This window comes from Leptinotarsa decemlineata, unplaced genomic scaffold (genome assembly GCF_025532065.1).
Source record: "Leptinotarsa decemlineata unplaced genomic scaffold, Ldec_3_MD MMD2_tig00026299_RagTag_RagTag, whole genome shotgun sequence".
NCBI classification, from domain to species: Eukaryota; Metazoa; Arthropoda; class Insecta; order Coleoptera; family Chrysomelidae; genus Leptinotarsa; species Leptinotarsa decemlineata.
In genome coordinates, this window is record NW_027412676.1 from 12,434,064 (window position 1) to 12,452,804 (window position 18,741).

An 18,741-nucleotide genomic window follows, 5' to 3' on the forward strand; every position below is an offset into this window, starting at 1 on the left:
TATATTATCAAAATGTCTGAAAACAGTGATATAGAAGGAATACCATCGACTCCAATATTTTTAAAAGCTCAGATAATTTACAGTTGTTATATTCAATATAAATATAATTAGAATCTTCATAGTTTTCATATATCCATGATAATACCATTAAGTTTGTGTTTTTTTTTAAATATGAGTTAATTACTGTAAATGTGTTCAATACAAATATAATATTTATAGTTTTTCATTATTTATCGGGTTTAGAAAAAATAGCGTATGCAACTCTCATGTAATGGTTATTAATACACTCGCATATACCATACAAAACTCGCCTTCGGCTCGTTTCGTATCCCGGTTAATGCTCGTGTCTTAATAACCATCATTACATGATCGTTGCATAATATACTATTATATAGATTCACAAATTATATTACATAAGTACATATTTGTAAATGCCACTGTTAATCCATATTCTGTAATTAGGTTCATCCTGTAGAATAGTGTATGAAATGAATAAATAAATAAGTATATCACCCATACTTGGATCTGGGTGACCTCTGCCACAACTTTTATGTTGTGTTCTGATATCTTCAACTGAATTTTCAATTGGCCAGTGGCGTTTTCATACTGAGGATGAGTATGAAAACGCTATTGTATAACGGTTTCGTAAACTGGCCAGCTGGTAAAAAAGTGTTGAATAAAATGTTTATAAATTTTCATCAAGTATTCGCCAATTCCATTATAGACACTATTTTGATTATTTTCCTACTCGAGTTGTATATTACTGACAGAAATTCAGGTACTATCAAAGTTCTTCATCATATCATGTCTTCGAAAGTATTCATTTGCTCGATGCGAAATCCTGACTTTCATCTCTATGAAATGATCAAATTGTGGAAATGGATCATGAAAAATTAACTAGGAATCGCGCGTTGAACAGTAAGACCCTGGTAATCCCCAGTTTGGACAAGTTACGACTTCTGAGAATTATCGGTCGTTGAGAAGTGACGGAAAAACATACATTATCGGCACTGGCGGACAATATTCCGTTGAAAGTCCTGTTGAAATATTATGATTGAATGAATGCAATAAATTCCTTCCGCTATCATCTCATATAGGGGAGGCCTGGGCTACAATTAACAAAAAATATATTTTTAGTTGAATATAGCTAAGAAATCATTCAACATTTAGACTTGATTGTTGAGATACATGATGCTAAAATCATTCAGGTATTAGGTAATGATCTCAAAACAAACCTAATAGTAACGGTGCCTTAGATAGAACTCTTTTTCCCAAAAAGGGAGGTAGTTAATTGTTACTTCAGGTTTGGGGTTGGAATTAACAAGTATGGAGCAAATATTAACAGAAGGGGTAAAAATTAACATATGTTATGCTGACTGATATAAAGAAAATTAAATATATTTAGGACATATTTTTTTATTGATGAAAAAAGTGTAATTAATACAGCCTTGCATGGAATTCGTATTATTATAAAATCACAGTAACAAAATCACAAAATATCTGAACATGAACGAAATCTCAAAATACGTTTGAATATTTCAACGTGACAAAGTGAAATCTACCTAAAATAATAACTATCTATCAGTCTCAAACAGGACATATTTTTTATATTCAAACTCAGTTAGACATATTAGTTAAACAACATCATAGGATGAGGTAGAAAATGGCACATTTTTTATCTCAAAAGCTAGGTAATGAGTCTTTAATTAACATCTTTCAACTTAATTTTTATCGTCTTTAGACTTAAACAACGTATATAAAATGTAGTTTTTACAAAATCAACAAAAAATATCAAGGATCAGGAACTATTTTGAATACATACGAACTGAAAGAGTATTTATTCGTATTTATCATCTTAATTACAATTCTAACACCTTTGATATAACCTTTGATACATCCTGCTTGCGCCTAGTCCTTGCAAGAGATAAAATCGATCCATTCACCACCTGATGTATCTTCATTATACGAGGCACCGCAAATAATACAAAAATAGTCATCATCATCGTTAGAGTTATTGCTTTCATTTAATAGCTTTTTCTTCACTTCTCCTACTTTTTCGTCTTTATTTACATTTCCTTCAGCCTTTCCTTCACCTTTTCCCTTATCTTTTCCCTTATCTTTTTTGTTTTCTTCATTCTGGTGTTTTGATCTGATTTTCTACATTTTTTTGTCTCTAATATTATGTTCTTCTAAAGCATTTTTTCCGGAGTATCGGTGAGAATAGTAGATTTTTAGCGTGTTTTCTATTTGACGTAGTTCGTAGTGGAGCTTTTGGTAGAGGTCTTATGGTTTCAACTGCAAAATCACTAGCTTCTTTATGCATGCCTGACGGTCCAGCTATTTGTTCACAAGACATTTGCGATATAACATCAGACACCCTAATATCTAAATTTGTTACTTCGTCTAAAACTTCAGGGATTTTCAAATTTAGTGACATATCATCAATATTAACGTCATCATTATCAACAGTTGGTTAAGGGACTAGTGACTGGTTTTGATCGCTGGGGTCTGGGCGGTCCGTGACAAAAGAAAGCGCAAAGTCAGATTTTTGAAAAATATCTTCGATGTACGGCCAGATGCCAGACTTTTCTAAAGCGTTTATTATATATATTTATAAGTTCTCATGCTGTCATACCTAAAGAAGAAATATACAAAATAATGATTCACAAACATTCGGCTACTCTGTTAATACTAGCCTCCATATCTGTGGTAGGTATTAACAAGTTAATTCTAGCCCCTCCCATGTGTTAATTATAGCCCCAAAAGTACACTTCAATTTTAAATAGCATAATAAAATATTGGTCAATAGTAATGGCAAATAAGAAACTTAGAATTATTGAGTATAAAATATGCTTTTAGGGAAATAAAAACCATAATCATAACACTTCACAATTAATGTACATATACAAAAAATGTCAACTCTAAAAAGATCCTAACCTGCTTAAAAATATCGACCAGCACACAAGTCACTCACATGACGCGCGGAGCACAACTAAACTAACCGACGGCTGTGGCATGCGGCGCGATCGAGTTGTCAAATTGAGATAAGCACTGGAGGTGTAGTGTGTATGGTTATAGAGAAATTTGCTTGTTAATACTTACCTCTGTTAATTGTAGCCCCGTTCTCCCGTAATGATTTTATGAATCATATCGTTTTGTAACCTCTTGCAAACAGAAAGTGAAAATCAATAGAAAATGCATGAATTATTCCCTATATAATGACTTGGAAAATATATCTGAGATTTTCATTATCAGAAAATCAATCTTCTATAATCCTTTATTGGATTTTTCAAAGCGGAATGAATGAAATGAATATCGAATTGTTATTCCCAGGCTATTAAGGGAATTGTATCTCGTTCAGACTCATGTCATTGTTGTTTTTTGGCATGAGTTTATACAATGAATACGATTTCTCAGAATGAAGGTTCGGATGTATAATTGACTACAATAGCATTCCAGCGATGCGAGAAATTCAACAGAAAATCATAAATTGAGAATTTTTGGCATTTGTTTCTCCCCTCCGAAATCTTATATGACTCCTGATCAACAATGATGAATTTTTATAATGTATGCAGTCGAAAATATCAGTATAATTTTACCGTACTTCCTGTACTGATAGGAAGTGAAAGAAGCTAGCAATATTTTGGAAAATGTATTATAAAAATGTCATATACAGTACGATAGTTCAACAAATAGATCATGATAAAATTATAACTCGAAAGTGAAACCGATAAAAATCATATTCACAATGAGTGAAATCTATATTTCCTGTATTATGTAGAGTGCACTTACTAACTCTATAAGGGTGTAACTAAATAAGTGTAAAACATTTGAAGAAGGTGATTTCTCATCGAAAAAAAGATAGGATCTTTCATATAAAGAAATTTCATTGAAGCATCCCTTGTTAAGATACAGCCCATCATCATTTTTTTACCATTTAAAAATTCATTTCCGATAGCCTGTTTCATTCTGATCAAAAAATGTCTCTTGGATTTTTTGCCCAAAATGAACCAGTTCGCAGCAAAAAATTATTTTACGTACAACTACAGAGATACATCGTCATGAATACAAAAATACGAAACTAATCTATCTAGTAGGTCGCTATTAGCAATAGTTACAATTAAATTGGTATGACGCTGTCAGTTTGTGAATTTTCGAAATTGAATTAATACTAATTGTGTGTTGTTGTTCTGTTCTTAATTTCTTACTTTAATAATTCACTTTTTATTGAAATGGCATACACAAGTGAGGAAATTGCTGATATGCATTACGTTTATGGTCTGTCGCAGGGGAATGGGTTAGAAGCTTCTAGAAGATATGCTGAAATGTATCCTCAACGTCAGCATTTGACAAAAGAACGCAGGATTGTGGTCGCTATCGAGAAGTACGAACACCAGTACTCAATTTGATTGAAAAACAACCTACTACCAGTACTAGAAAGACTGCTTCCCAGCTAAATGTTGATGATATGACGGTATTTCGAATTTTACAGGAACAACTCTTATACCCTTACCATCTGCACTGTTACCGCGAGACTTTCCGAACCGTTTTGAATTTTGCAATTGGATGCTAGAAATGGTAAGAAGAAATTGTGACTTTCTGAAGACGATAGAATTCACAGACGAATGTAGTTTTTCTCGGGACAAGATTATTAATTTTCATAATTACCATATATGGGCTGATCAAAACCTTCACGCTATTGTCGAAACTAACCATCAAGAACAGTTTTCTCTTAACGTGTGGCTCGAAGTTATTGGGAATGATTTAGTTGGGCTTCATTTTCTACCTTCTCGATTAAATGGTGAGGCATTTCAATTTTCAAGAGAAGTGCATCCAGTACTGCTGGAGGAAGTTCCTTTGGGCGTCAGAAGGAATATGTTTTTTATGTATGATGGGGCTCCCGCCCATTTTAGTCAAGTAGCACGTCAGCATTTAACTGAAACATATGCAAATCAGTGGATAGGTCGAGAAGGACCACAGAACTAGCCCTCTCGATCCCCGGATCTCAATCCTCTCGATTTCTCTATTTGGGGCCATTTACAGCATTTGGTTTATCGTACTCCTGTTCGAAATGTGGTGGACTTAAGAAACCGCATCATCGATGCGTGCAGGGTAATCAGAGAGACTCCAGGAATATTTGAGCGAATACGTGGCTCAATGCACCGACGTCTAGACGCATGCGTAATGTCTGAAGGTAGACATATTGAACATTTACTATGATTTCAACATAATGTGTGTTTTGTTATTAATAAACTAGTTTTGTTTGTTAACCTTTAATTGTTTAATGTAGGTACTAACTACAAAATAACAATAAATCCAGTTCGCTTTTATGACGATGTATCTGTTCGTAAAATAATTTTTTGCTGCGAACTGTTTTATTTTGGGCAAAAAACCCAAGAGACATTTTTTGTTTAGAATGAAAGAGGTTATCGGAAATACATTTTCAAATGGTAAACAAATAATAAGACAAAAAGTTACATTGGAAATAAATTTTAGGGGTTGCGTTTTTCACCCCTTACAACCATGGGGTAAACCAAATAAATTAGTGGCTAAGTGTCTTTTTGGTAATACAAAACGTCAGGTTAATTTCAATATTGTAATTTTTTCAGTGCTTGTGAAAAAAATTGTTATACAAATTTCATGTACCCCTTTAAGGGGCTGTATCTTAACAAGGGATGCTCCAATGAAGTTTCTTTATATGAAAGATCCTATCTTTTTTTCGATGAGAAATCACCTCCTTGAATGTTTTACACTTATTCAGTTACACCCTGTATAATCGACTAGTAACTGAACGAACTAGAATACTAGAGTAATAGCTATTATCAAATTGAATGAAGGTTATGTATAACTCCTTTAGGTTCGTCATGATTCAGGTATAGTTCGTTTCTGATCAATTTTTGGTTCTTATATAAGAGATCAGTTTCTCACTTGAGTTGGCGGAAATATGATTGTTATATGCTATCTGCCTCATGATTTTCATTAATTTTGTAGTATTGATCTGAATACCAATAATTCATGTGGTAATGGACTGAAAGCATCTATAGGGATTGTACAGTCCATGAAAGTATTTTTCCTATAGATATTGAACTGTAATTTATTATTGATTTTTATAATAGTGAGATCCAGGAAGTTGTTGCTATTGTTTTGTTCCATTTTGCCGTAAATTCCATGCAACAAAACAACAACATCACCTTTCTGAATCTGACTATTACAAAAGTCAATAATAAACCACAGTTTAATATCTATAGAAAAAACACTTTCACGGACTGTACAATCCCTATGTATTCTTTGCATTCATCATCACATAAATTATCGGCATTCAGATCAATGATACATGGAGCATTTATGAGTAAGAGGAGGCTCTTTGAGAATAAGTGAAGATAATAAAGCAGATAGCATATAACAACCATATTCCCGACGACGCGATTGAAAAACTGATCTTCAAAAATGCATCAGGAACGAACCATACCTAAATCATGGAGAACCTGGAGTAGCTAAGAAATATGCTATTCGGAAAAGCTCTCCGAAAACATAAAACGCCATTTTTCAAAACTCAACATAATTACATCATTTACCAATGAGAATAATTTAAGGAACATGTTATTCAACGCAAAACCCAAAAGGGATGAGTTGAAAAAATGTTGTGACTATCCCTTAGCTTATATAGGTCAGACAGGCAGAAATTTCAATATGAAATACTGGGAGCATGTATTATTAGATGGATCATATGGACATCTACAAGAAACAAACCACACAATGAATAAAGAAAACATGAAAATTCTTCATATGTGCAATAAAGGAAGGGAGATGAATTTGTTGTAAGCATTGGAAATAAATGAATTGTATAAGAACCCCAATTTCATAACTCTCATTGATCAACTAGAACCATTCAGCTCTCCCTTTTGAATTTGTGAATTTCGACAACTGGTTTAAGATCCATTGGTAGATGGAAAAATCCACAAGTAGGTTTTTGGGGATTAATAGTTGGTAATCGTGATAAATTATAGAAAATAAATAATGAGTTATTGTTGTAGTTGTAGTTATTGTGTAATTGATGACTAGTTTATTTTGTGGAAATTCATGATCTCTTTTATGAAATGAATGAAAACACTTTTGTCTAATATCCGCTAGTGTTTTCATTTATATGACCGGTTTCGGGTGTTATTCCATTATCAAGTATAAAAACTAACTCAATCAAAAAAGTCACAAATTATTTGAAAAAATTCACACATTGGCATCGAAAAAAAAAGTTATTCATGTTTTTTCCTTCTTTCAGTTTGTTACTTTTTATACTTGATAATGGTATGAAAGCCAAAACCGGTCGTGAGAATAAATAACTACATAACATATAGCGTCAAACGGGGTGAAACCGGTCAAAATTTGTTCTTTTTTTGCATTTTCTTCTGTTTTCCTACAAAAATGTAAATCTGAAATATCATATGTTGAAGCTTGAAGTTTCAAGCATTTATAACTCTCAACACTGTCAAAATTATCACAGTAGTTTTTTTTTATATTTTTTTTTCAAAGGTTGATCGGTTTCACCCCGTACTAGGGGGTGAAACCGATCGTCCCTTTTATTTTATGTTTTTTTTTGACTTTAGCAACTTCGTGGGTGAAACCGAATACTTATCCCGTTTTAAAAAAACCTTTTCATTTTGAAATAAAAAAAAAAGTAAAACCTCTGTTCATTATCATAAAGATACATACCTACCAGTTCAATATTTCATCTTGAATTGTTTATACTGTCTATTATTTTGGAAATGAAGAGACTGACAATAAAAAAACAAATGCACAAATATAAAACAATAACTATTCTAATCAAGATTTGAAGATATATTGCCCTCTCCTTGAGGGCTTTCCAGAAATTTTTCTCATTATCTGATCTCATTTAACTTCACATTTGTGTTGCACATTCGGATATATAAAAAATATTCCTTTATTTGTGAATTTTTTTCGTAAACAGTTGACAGTAAAGTTATTGTCCGTCTCATTAATTTGCTCAATTTTAGCAACGCGAAATCTCTCTCTTATTGGTGGAAATGTTCATTATTACAAAGTCTCCAAGGCCAAAATCTTGGTTTTCATTATTTCTCTCCCTATTTGAATCAAAATTTTTCTCGTTCCTTCTGTACGTCAGATAGATCTGATGAATAGTAGGATATTCCAGGGGATTGGTTCTCAACCATCCGTTTCTCCTGGTATGGCGGTTGTTTCTCCACAAGATTATTTATTAAGTCTCCAACAGTTACCAGCCTCCACACTTACCGTTTTGCCTCGTTTTAGAGCGCTTTTTCCTCCTGTTCTTAATTCTCTTAAGTGAGAAACAGTTGTGTCACTACATGTTTGCTCTACTTCATTATCATTCTCAGCATTTTCTATCTTCAAATATCTTATTTTTTTCGGAGTTTGGTCTGGATTGAAGGGGACTATCCCACATGACTTGAAGCCTGCTTTTGTGTTTCCCCCACTTTTCAATTCGACTTTATCAATAGTTGCGTTTAAAAGTCTGGGAAAAACGTTTTTTAGCAGGACACCCCTATTTTTAAGTTTTCAATCTTCTAAGGTCTTTTTCCATACATATTTGAGGGGGCTAAAGTAGGCAACATCTAGAGGCTGTAGTAAGTCGGTTGAACTGGGAGGAAGCAGAACAAATTTGATGTTATTATTTTCGCAGGCCTTCACAACGCTGACTGTTAAATGTCTGAAGATATTATCACCTGACATAACTTTATTTTCTTCTAGTGAGTTGAAATATGAAAGCGCAATGGACATGAACCAGTCTCTAATGTTTCGGCATCAAACCAGCCGCTTGTAGTTCTATTATACCAGGCATTTGGAAAGACGCCCTCCGTCCAGCCTTCATACATGTGTTTGGCTTTGTATACAATACAGGGTTGCCACCGCGAACATTACGCTCGTTCATGACTCAGAGACATCAATCACTCTGTGACCATTTTTTGCCTTTCCTGACAACGACCAAAGCTTAACCTCGTCATAGTTCATAATATTAGCGGGAGGAACGCCATCGATGATAGTGGCCAATTAGGTAAAATACTTTTGAACTACCTCATATGTTACCGCTGCTCTGACCCTATTTGTGTTTTTCTGCTAACTTTATGGTCAAATCCTTGTGTCTGCCCATAAATAATTTGAACCAGTCGACTCCTGGAAAATTGTTCTCAAACCGTTTCTCGGTTTTCCCAGCCTTAGTGTTAACTATTGTTGTACCATGTACCTAACATCGTAGCTTTTGAATGGAAATCCCCATTCAGCACACAGGAGAACAGCGTCTGCTAGCTTGCGTTCTTCAACAGCAGATGGCCTCCAATTTTTTGCTCTGCAGGTGTACGGACATTATCGTACATCTTGCTGAATGGTACTCCAAAGTTTTCCCCTGCCCTTCTCATAGCCATTTCTCATTTGACCGTCTCGACAGCCCTTTTCAAATAGACTGAGTTATATACTTGGCCCAGTTTTTTCGTATTCATATATTTCCGTATATTTCAATCTAAAACTAAATTAAAAAAATATATAAAATATTGTATATAGGTATAGTTCAAATAACCGATATAGTGCCCCCTACCTTCTAGCAGTTCCCCTTCAATAAAATAGTTAGGGAGCTAATTAATTGTTTTATTCAATAATAATTTCTGATTACTGGGAAAGTAGGGATTCAAATAAAAGAGTGATGATTAAAAATACTTCTGAATATCACTTACTCGCACTTGAATAGGTGTGACCACAATAAACCCTTGCGGGTTGCGGTGGAGGGTCGAATAGACTCACTCACCTAACCTAACCTAACCTAACCTAACCTAACCTATCCTAACTACTTACTCACATATATATACAATTGATCGCTTCAAAAACACTTCACTAATTTTCTTCGAAAGCTTCTGATAATTCCTCTTCCATATTCTTCGTTACACCATCACTGTCGTCATTTAAATCAATAATGAATTTATTTCCACCATTGATATGGAAGTGTCCAATCTCCGTATAAACTTTTTCAACTAAAATCACTTTTTTAATCCTTTTCTGCCAGTCTTCTTCGGTGATATTAGATACTTCTTTTTTAACTAGCTCTATCACCTTCTTATCAAATTTTTGAAAATTATTTTTACGCCTGATGCTTTGTTTCAATTTTCCTCAAATCAACTCAATGGGATTGAAAACACAAAAATAGGGGAAGTCTCAATATGGTGTGTCCATACTTTTCAGCAATACTTTCAAGGGAATACACTTTTACGAATGTTTTCGTATGTAAAACTTCAAATAGTTGGTTTTTGATATAGTTATCTTCAAAATACAAATTTTTATCCATTAAAAAACTTTGTATTTCATCTTCCCTCGTATTTTTATTTGGTACTTTGATGAGTTATCGCTAATGATAGGAAGCGTTGTCAAGTCAAATTTGGTATCAATGTGTTTTCAATCCATTCTTCAAAAATGTTAGCTTCCATATTCTTATGATAGTCAACAATGCAGTCTTCAAGTTTTTTTCCACATAATTTCAAAGAATTCGGAACCCATCCTTTACTTCTTCCGCAATGCACAATGATTAGTCGTGATCCTTTGTTAGCAGGCATGTTAGGCGTACACATTCTCGAACCATTAGTCCACCTTTTCGTAACAGTGTTTTGAGTGTCATACCAAGTATTGTTTTGAGTGTTATACCAAGTCGTCCGTTGTTCTTGTCTATATTCAGTTATTTGTTCAATTGTTGTGGAATTGGCCGCGGTGGTAGTGCGCTCGACTCACGATCGGAAGACCGTGGGTTCGATTCCCACCTCGACCAGCTATTTTTCTCCAGAGAATTTATCGGGTTGAAGCTGGAATGATTCTGCAACCGTGTAAGGAATCACACGTTGAAAGGTAAGACCTCGTTAGTCTTTAGCTCGCACAAGTTTCTGAACTTCTGAGAGTTGTCGTTCGTTTGGGGGCGACAGCTGATTAACGGAAGAACAGACAGACAGACAGAAGTATTTGTTACGCAATTCCACTATTCTTCTGCTTTCCATAACTGCTTGACGTTTATTATTTTAAATCTAAATCCTAGTTTCTTCATCCAATTCCGAAGAGTTTGGTCACAGCAGCTCACATTATGGCCGAAAGTATTCAATTTCTTCCTTATGATTTCAATTGTAGAAATCTCATTGCATTTGTAACAGTCGTATATTGGTTTTTTAATGATTTCATTAGATGAACATCTGAAGGTTTTGGTAATCCCGCAACAAATCGCGTCTTGCGTTCATAAGGTTTGTTTTTGACTATTTTATATACAGTTGAGGAATTTCGGTTAGATCTGATGTTGCTTGTAATAGTTTTTTTCCCTCGAAACCAAACTTGTATGTAGATTATTATATACATCGAAACATACTCTCTGTGTTTCAATATTCAAATGCATCCAAATCTTATTCACTGGTATCTCTTTTTCGCATTGTTCACCAGCGCTATTGGATTCACTACACAGGAAAAGTCTGCGTTGTTATCACACTCGTTATTACTATTAGTACTTGTCCAAGGACGCCACATTTTGAACAAATAACAAATATTTTGAGTAATTATAACTTCATCAATATCAAATTTCAACACTCAAATCGCGATCAGTTTCTGAACTGAACATTGACAACACGACTCTTCTAACCATCCTCACATTCTATTGATCACCGTAACATGACTCCAAATTTAATTTTATTACTCTTCAGCCAATCATAAAACTCGGTTAGTAAAAATTATCCAATATGAACAGCCAATTCTACAGTCCACGTAAACTAATTCGTAGCGGCATTAATTCTTTGTATTGGTTTTTTTAGCCTTTGAGTTCGCCGATACCTTTGAGATTACTATATCCGGTACTTCGACTATACCCTCGGTTATACCACAAAGGATGAGACTGTAAGGGGGTGAGGGAAGGGGGAGAGAAAGTACTTCGATTTCCAACAAAATGAATTCACAAAAGCGTTGAATAACAAAAGAGAGTCTCATTTACACCAAACAGTCATTGATCGATTTTAGCTCACCATTTTTCAACTTTTTATAAAAAGGTAAATGAAAAAAGTGATAGGTGATGTTGATGAAAAATTTAAAACTTTTTACTACCAAGGCTAGGTAAATCAAATTCACTTACCGCCTTCTCTCAGATCTTTTGCGTGACACTACACAACTAAAAGTTTACACAAGTTTCCAAAAAATACTTTTCTGATACTTCTAAAATAACCTACGTATCTGGACTGACCAACAAAATAAACCTTCTGATATTTTTTATTTTCATTTCCGAACTGTTAATTTTATATCAATATATCTTCTGTATATTTCTCGTTGACTCAAAAAATAACTGCCATGTAATATTCAAAAAGATTAATCCACTACCTTCAGTTCATCTTTATCTCCATCTATAATTTTTACAAAATAAGTAGCTCATGAATTTCTACAAAATGAGTAGCTCATCAATTGAACATGCAAATGAGTAACGGCAAAACGTAATACGAGTAAAATATATTTTTCAATTACTCAAGGACTCAACGCCGAATAGGATCAGTCAATCGTACTGATTGAAATTATTTTCCCATACTGTGGATTTCAAATAGCTGTTTCCATTTTCATGAATCCACCGAAATAATCCCATTTGTATCAAGTCATCAATCATCCTCATCGAGTTTTTTGAAGCCGAACAAATTACATGAATATCAAAATGCCTTTTCAGCAGAAGTATCAAGAGAAACCCATATAATTTGTTGTTCTTGGCACGAGTTCGGGCAAACAATTAATCAATCAACAAACCTTTATTGGAGTGAGCGTTCTGGACCATTATGAGGGCGAGTTTGGGCGCGTCTTCTTGTATCTCGGCCTCCCTCGATGAGGTATATAAGGTAAACATCGTAGCCAAACAACGGAGCTTCAGTTTGCTGTTCTTGAAAAGGTCAGGGGTTGTTCTCGCTATGATTGTTGACTGAACGGTCTCCAGTCCTGGGAGAGCATCGAAATGAACGATTGACTTCTGTATGTGTACGTCGAAACTCGAACGCATCTGCAAACAAAAAGATAAATGGAATCGTTTTGTTTTTGTAAGGATTTCTCTGTATAATCTCTTTAGCGTGGGCATTGGCAAATAGCCAGGAGCTGATGAAACATGAGAAATAGCCATTTGGTCGATGCAAAATTGTAGCTCAAGGCTCATTTATATTATCATATGTACAGAGTGTCTCTGTACGAGATTTGTCTGGTGAAATCCTAGATATATCGAAAGTGGAAAAATTAAAAATATCTTTCAGGATAATTTTTTTTCTAAGTAATTGATCATTCCACCTTCACCTAGACTCTGAAATGTCTATACAGGGTAATTCAAATTCGACCCCCACCACTGTTTAAAAAAATCTGTTTAAAATCTGTTTTTCCAATAACCAGCTGTCGCACCACTATGAACGACAACCCTCAAAAGTCGAAACTTGTGCGAGCTAAGGATTAACGAGGTCTTACCTTTTAACGTGTGATTCCTAACACGGGTTGGACGATAGAAAGTGAAAATCGATCGTTCAGTCTAGGGCTTGAACCACTGACCAACACGGCGGTCAATTCGAGTGAGCGAACAGAGCACCCACATCTAACCGATCGGCTACCGACCGACCTAAACTACAAGGGATATGTCGAAACTTAAATTGGGACAAAACTGCGTTTTTTGTGTTCAATAAAATACCGTTTTGAAACTTGAGAAAATTCCGAGTATCCGGAAAAAACTAAAAATCAAAATTTTGGTTTTTTTTCTAGCGTTATTTGACAACATAGCTCAGAATAAAAAACACATTTTCATTGATATTTTTTTCAGCTACACGTTTGTACGTATAGATTTACTATCTGGCGTTTCGTCTTCTGGCAATCTTTATCAACTTTTTTATACAGAAAAATAATACTTTTTGTTCTGATTTCATTAATGTATAATTTGTTATGATCTGCTGTTCTGAAACCACAGGCATTGAAACAAACAACTTCATCTGAGATGGTCATGACTCCATCGAAAAATTTTGTTCAATAAACACTAGTTGTCAGAAATCATCAAACATCATAAGTATTTCAAGTATTTTAGTCGAAATGTCCTCATTCTCGAATGAGATATTATGAAATTTCATTATGAATTTGATAGGAATAGAACGAAAACAGCAAAAGTTCATTTTCAATTATATCTGGAAAGACAACAGCCGGATAGAACAACGCTTCAAACACCAAGAATGAAATCATGAGCTCGTTAAAAATGCTCATAAAGTATTACAACGAGTGTTCGAAATGATGGCCTTTCTCTTGAATACATAAGGCAGCTCGTCGTCTCAAATTAAGAACAGTCTTTACAATATCCCTTCTTCCGATGAACCTTATTTGCGTGATGATATTTTCTTCAAGTTCACCCACTGTTCTTTGAAGTGCCCCACAAGAAAGTATCCAAAAGTGTAAGGTCAGGTGACCTTGCCAGCCACCTCAATGGTCCAGAATCTCCTAACCCCACCCCTTAGGAAATTTTCGGTGTAAATATTTGAAATCAATCAGGCTAACAATATCCCTCCCAAAAATCTGGAATTGGCGTGTGGTCATTTTCCAACCTCTGGAAGAAAACTCAATAGGAAATTATTTCACTTAACACTTTGTTCCTATTTCTTAACTCTTTCATGTGAAAATTGTACAGACGTTCAGACGAGATATTTTTCTACTGCTTCAATGAACTTGACATGAAATGTATCTGCCATCGCATCTAATATATTTTTCACCTGCAGAGAATTGAAATAATGAAATATACTTGTATTGATGAAACGTGAAATTATTCGCCATTGTGATTATGGGATCGATCCCTACTCTGAAACGATGGGTGTTTGAAGCGTTTGAAGCGATTTGTGCTAAAAGCCACGGTGTAGGGTGACATATAATGCGTAGATCGGATGAGTTTCTACTTTTGAGAGTTGTCGTTCGCACGGAAATGACACATGGTCAAAACACATGATTTGTTCACATTCTTTCCAGAAAAAAAATTATGCGTAGTATTTTGGTATTTTCATCAAGTATAAGAAATAATAGTATTGCTGAAATATGAATTGAATAACACCGATTATTCATATGTGGTATATAAATTTCATAAACTACTTACAACAGCTGGTTTCTCAAAAGAAATATGTTTGGATGATTTCCCTTCTAAATGAGCAATCATGATTGAGATTACTGTTAATTGGAATATGCATTTTTAATGCACCATTTCAGTCTATAATTTTAACAATCATCCGCTGTGAATTTTTATACTTATTTTGATTGTCATACATTTCGTTTTTTATAGAAATTCACAACTCACCTCAATATCGTTGATATACCAAGATACGTTCATTGCCGGATAAGACCCTGGTGTTGTACAATTGGCTTTCAGTTCTGCCCCTGGCGTGATTTTTTGAATTTCTACTTTGAGGACGGGGCCATCTTCAGGAATTTCTGGAAAAAAAATTCCAAGATGAAATGTGTGATGCATCGGCATTTCAACATACAACAAATTTTGGATATTTCTAGGAAGGAACTGTGTCACAATTCTTTGAAGCCCTGAATTAATGTTACATGTGCGTCCTTCTGGTTAACATTGCCTCATTATTTATTCACAGCAGCATCCTTAAGTTGGAATAAAATAATATATTTTTCAAATCATCTAAAAGAACAATTCGTTCAGGCCAGTCTCAACTCCCCACACTATTTGTTAATGGTCCGACACCTAATACCACAAAGGGCGTTGTATTATATCCAACAGGTGTCAGTGCAGAACAGACTTATGTTAAAAAAAAATCTGTTTTTCCGATAATCAGCTGTCGCCCCCATACGAACGACAACTCTCAGAAGACCGGTTTCGGGCTGTTCGGCCACTCGTCAGTGCAAGGTAGTGTCTATCATCGACATAAAGTCGATGATTTCCGATAATTAAAAATCGAATTCCTTCAGAGTATCATTCCAAGCGGTTGGTTACCTCGTTCACAGGCAGATGGGACGATGACAAACAAATTGTTTGTTGTTCGCTTCAGCCTAGTTCTAGACGACACCGTTCGCTTCCGAAAGAATTTAAGTTGTGTCTGTATCAGTCATTCCTTAATGTTATCCAGCAAAGTACGAAACAATTTCACATCCAACAGGCAGAAATTTGCGATACATATAAGTACTTTTTTCAAGTAGTCATCGTACGTAAATGCCCACGGCTAGGAAAGTTTATCGAATCCGTTAATTCCATCCATCCTTCAATTGAATTCACAACTGAGATGGAAGTGAATAACTCTATGAATTTTTGGGACTTAGTCATCATCATCACTAGAAATAATAATAAACATGATTTTGAAATTATCCACAAACCATTTTACTAGGACACCATTATACACAAATCTTCTATACATCTATGTCTACATAAAGTAGCAGCACAAACCTTTGAATATTCCACTTTCAGAAAGCAATTTTTGAAGACAACACATTTTCATAAAACATATTGGTGGATATTGTTGACTCAACAATCAACAGCGACTATTACATTGCGTTATTGATATGTTTGAAGGACGAAACCACGAAAAAACGACCATATTTGAAGAAAAAGAAACAACTTTTTCATCAAGACAATGCACCATGACACAAATCAATGGAAACGATTTCAAAATTGCATGAATTGGGCTTCGAAGTGCATCTGTATCCACCGTATTCCCCAGATGTGGCCCCGAGCTTATTTCCCTGGTTCTCAGATCTCAGAAGAATGCTCGCTGGAAAGAAGTTTAACGCCAATGGAGGGATAATCGTCGAAACTGAGACTTATTCTGGGGCTAAAATGAAAACGTACTATTAAAATGAAATCTGAAAGAGTGAAGCAACTGAAAAGACTTTTTGAAATTAGGGATTGATTGTAATGCACTGATTGGAACCTTATCCCAGCACCATACTATTATTTGCAACATCTCGACACGTGTTACAATCACCAAGTGATCATCTTCAAGAGTATTTGTTCTTCCTCTTGAAAATGATCACTTGGTGATCGAAACACGTGTCGAGATATTGAAATAACCGTTTGGCGTTGGGATAAAATTCAAATAATATTCTTCCATATGCATTTGAAATGAAGTGTTTTTTATATTGCTTATGATTTTCGCCTTTGAAATCTATCGTTATGACTACATCAGTAGATTTTTTTGACAGATAATATTACAAAATATGTGAGACACTTATGATGTTCAATGTTTTACCAATCATTTCATTCCTGAAATATACTTTCAATATCCGAAACGTCTCCAAAATAAATAATTTTTTAATTTCCTGAATAATATCATAATGGATCACAAATAACTTTCATATTCAAATATTTGTTAATTTTCAGTTTGTTATAACATTTTAATGAAATATTATATTTTGGACTGATTCTTCTGCAGAAAAACAGTTTTGTCCATTCAGGAAATATTTACTTTAATCATCTCGTGAACAACTGATGAGAAGTAATATTTCGTATAATCGGTCTGTAGCTTTCAATCTTCCTCCTGAAGACGATCACTTGGTAATTGAAACACGTGTCGAGGTGTTGAAAATAATAGTTTGGTGTTGGAATAAAACTCCAGTAACATTCATGGATCAATTGGTATTTTCTGAATCTGAGAAGAGATAATTCTACCTGCTAGAATTACAAGGCTCTAAATTTTACAGAATGTGTTGAGAGAAACAATTGAAAAAACTGTATCATTTTTGACAAGGAGGCATGTACTTCGAAATTTTACTGCGAAGAAATTTTCAATGAATCCCGATATTATTATCCTATTGAATAATTTAAGTGCATCGCAGAAGTCATTATCCAATTTTGACAGTTTTGTTAATTTGTAAGCTCGTTAGTTTGGTTGATTTTGTTAGATTTGTTGATACACTTTCAAATGAACCAGTAATGTTTAACTCGTCAAGGAACACATTTTTTTAGAAAGTGCTTGTTGAAAAAGGTGCTTCCATTCGAAAAATCATAGACACGATAATGTAGGTGATTTCACCCACAAGGGTTTATTGTGGCTCACACCTTTTCACACTCGACTAAATGAATCCAGCTTTTCAACGAAGCTGATTAGTTTGTATGGTGAGTGATCTTTCGGCTCTGTCGAACTCTAAAAACCTGATTCGGTCCCCAGCGGGGCAGACACAAAGTATGTACTCTGCTGTTTCATCATTATCCAAACAGAGGCGACACACACAGTCCAAGTCTCTGCATATGATGATTCAAATGACAGTGACCTGAAAGAAGGCCTGCTAGATATCGCAGTTCATCCCTACAGTAGTCCAACAACAGTTTGGTATCAAGCTTCGAAGTGTGAATAAACGCCTTGGAGTGAGCCAATCCTGGAAGATTCTACCAGAAGTCCACAAATATTCTTGCCATCCAGGTGTTCAATCTTTGTTTGTCAAAACTCAAAGCGATGCCAATGACAATGAGGGAGTCAGCAGCCTCATTGCCTTCCAGGCCAGAGACAATCTGTTTAGTCTTCCTATCGAGGAGAGTCGTTTTTTGCAATTTGCAACCAATTGAGATGTTGCTCGGTAGGAGCCAAGAGCTTTCAATGCCGCTTGACTATCCGAGAATATTTTTATAGACTTGTGTATGAGGTTGGATTCTTCCAATCTCTCCGCACACGATTCAATAGCGTAATTTCCGCTTGAAATACAGTCGCATAGGTTCCTGTGCAGGTTGATATCTCTGTTCTGGGTCTGCGATTGAAAACACCT

The 18,741-nt window shown here is 34.8% G+C and overlaps 1 protein-coding gene across 1 annotated transcript in view; it reads right to left on the reverse strand.

Annotated features, from left to right (window-relative positions):
• The window catches only part of LOC111514591 (uncharacterized), a 192,333-nt gene that overhangs the window by 12,331 nt on the left and 161,261 nt on the right, over positions 1-18,741 (reverse strand). The window contains exons 4-5 of the mRNA XM_074180612.1: positions 15,329-15,462; positions 12,784-13,030 (exon numbers count right to left, since the gene is read on the reverse strand). Of these exons, the coding sequence (XP_074036713.1) occupies positions 12,784-13,030; positions 15,329-15,462 (381 nt within the window). The remainder of the gene's footprint in view (positions 1-12,783; positions 13,031-15,328; positions 15,463-18,741) is intronic.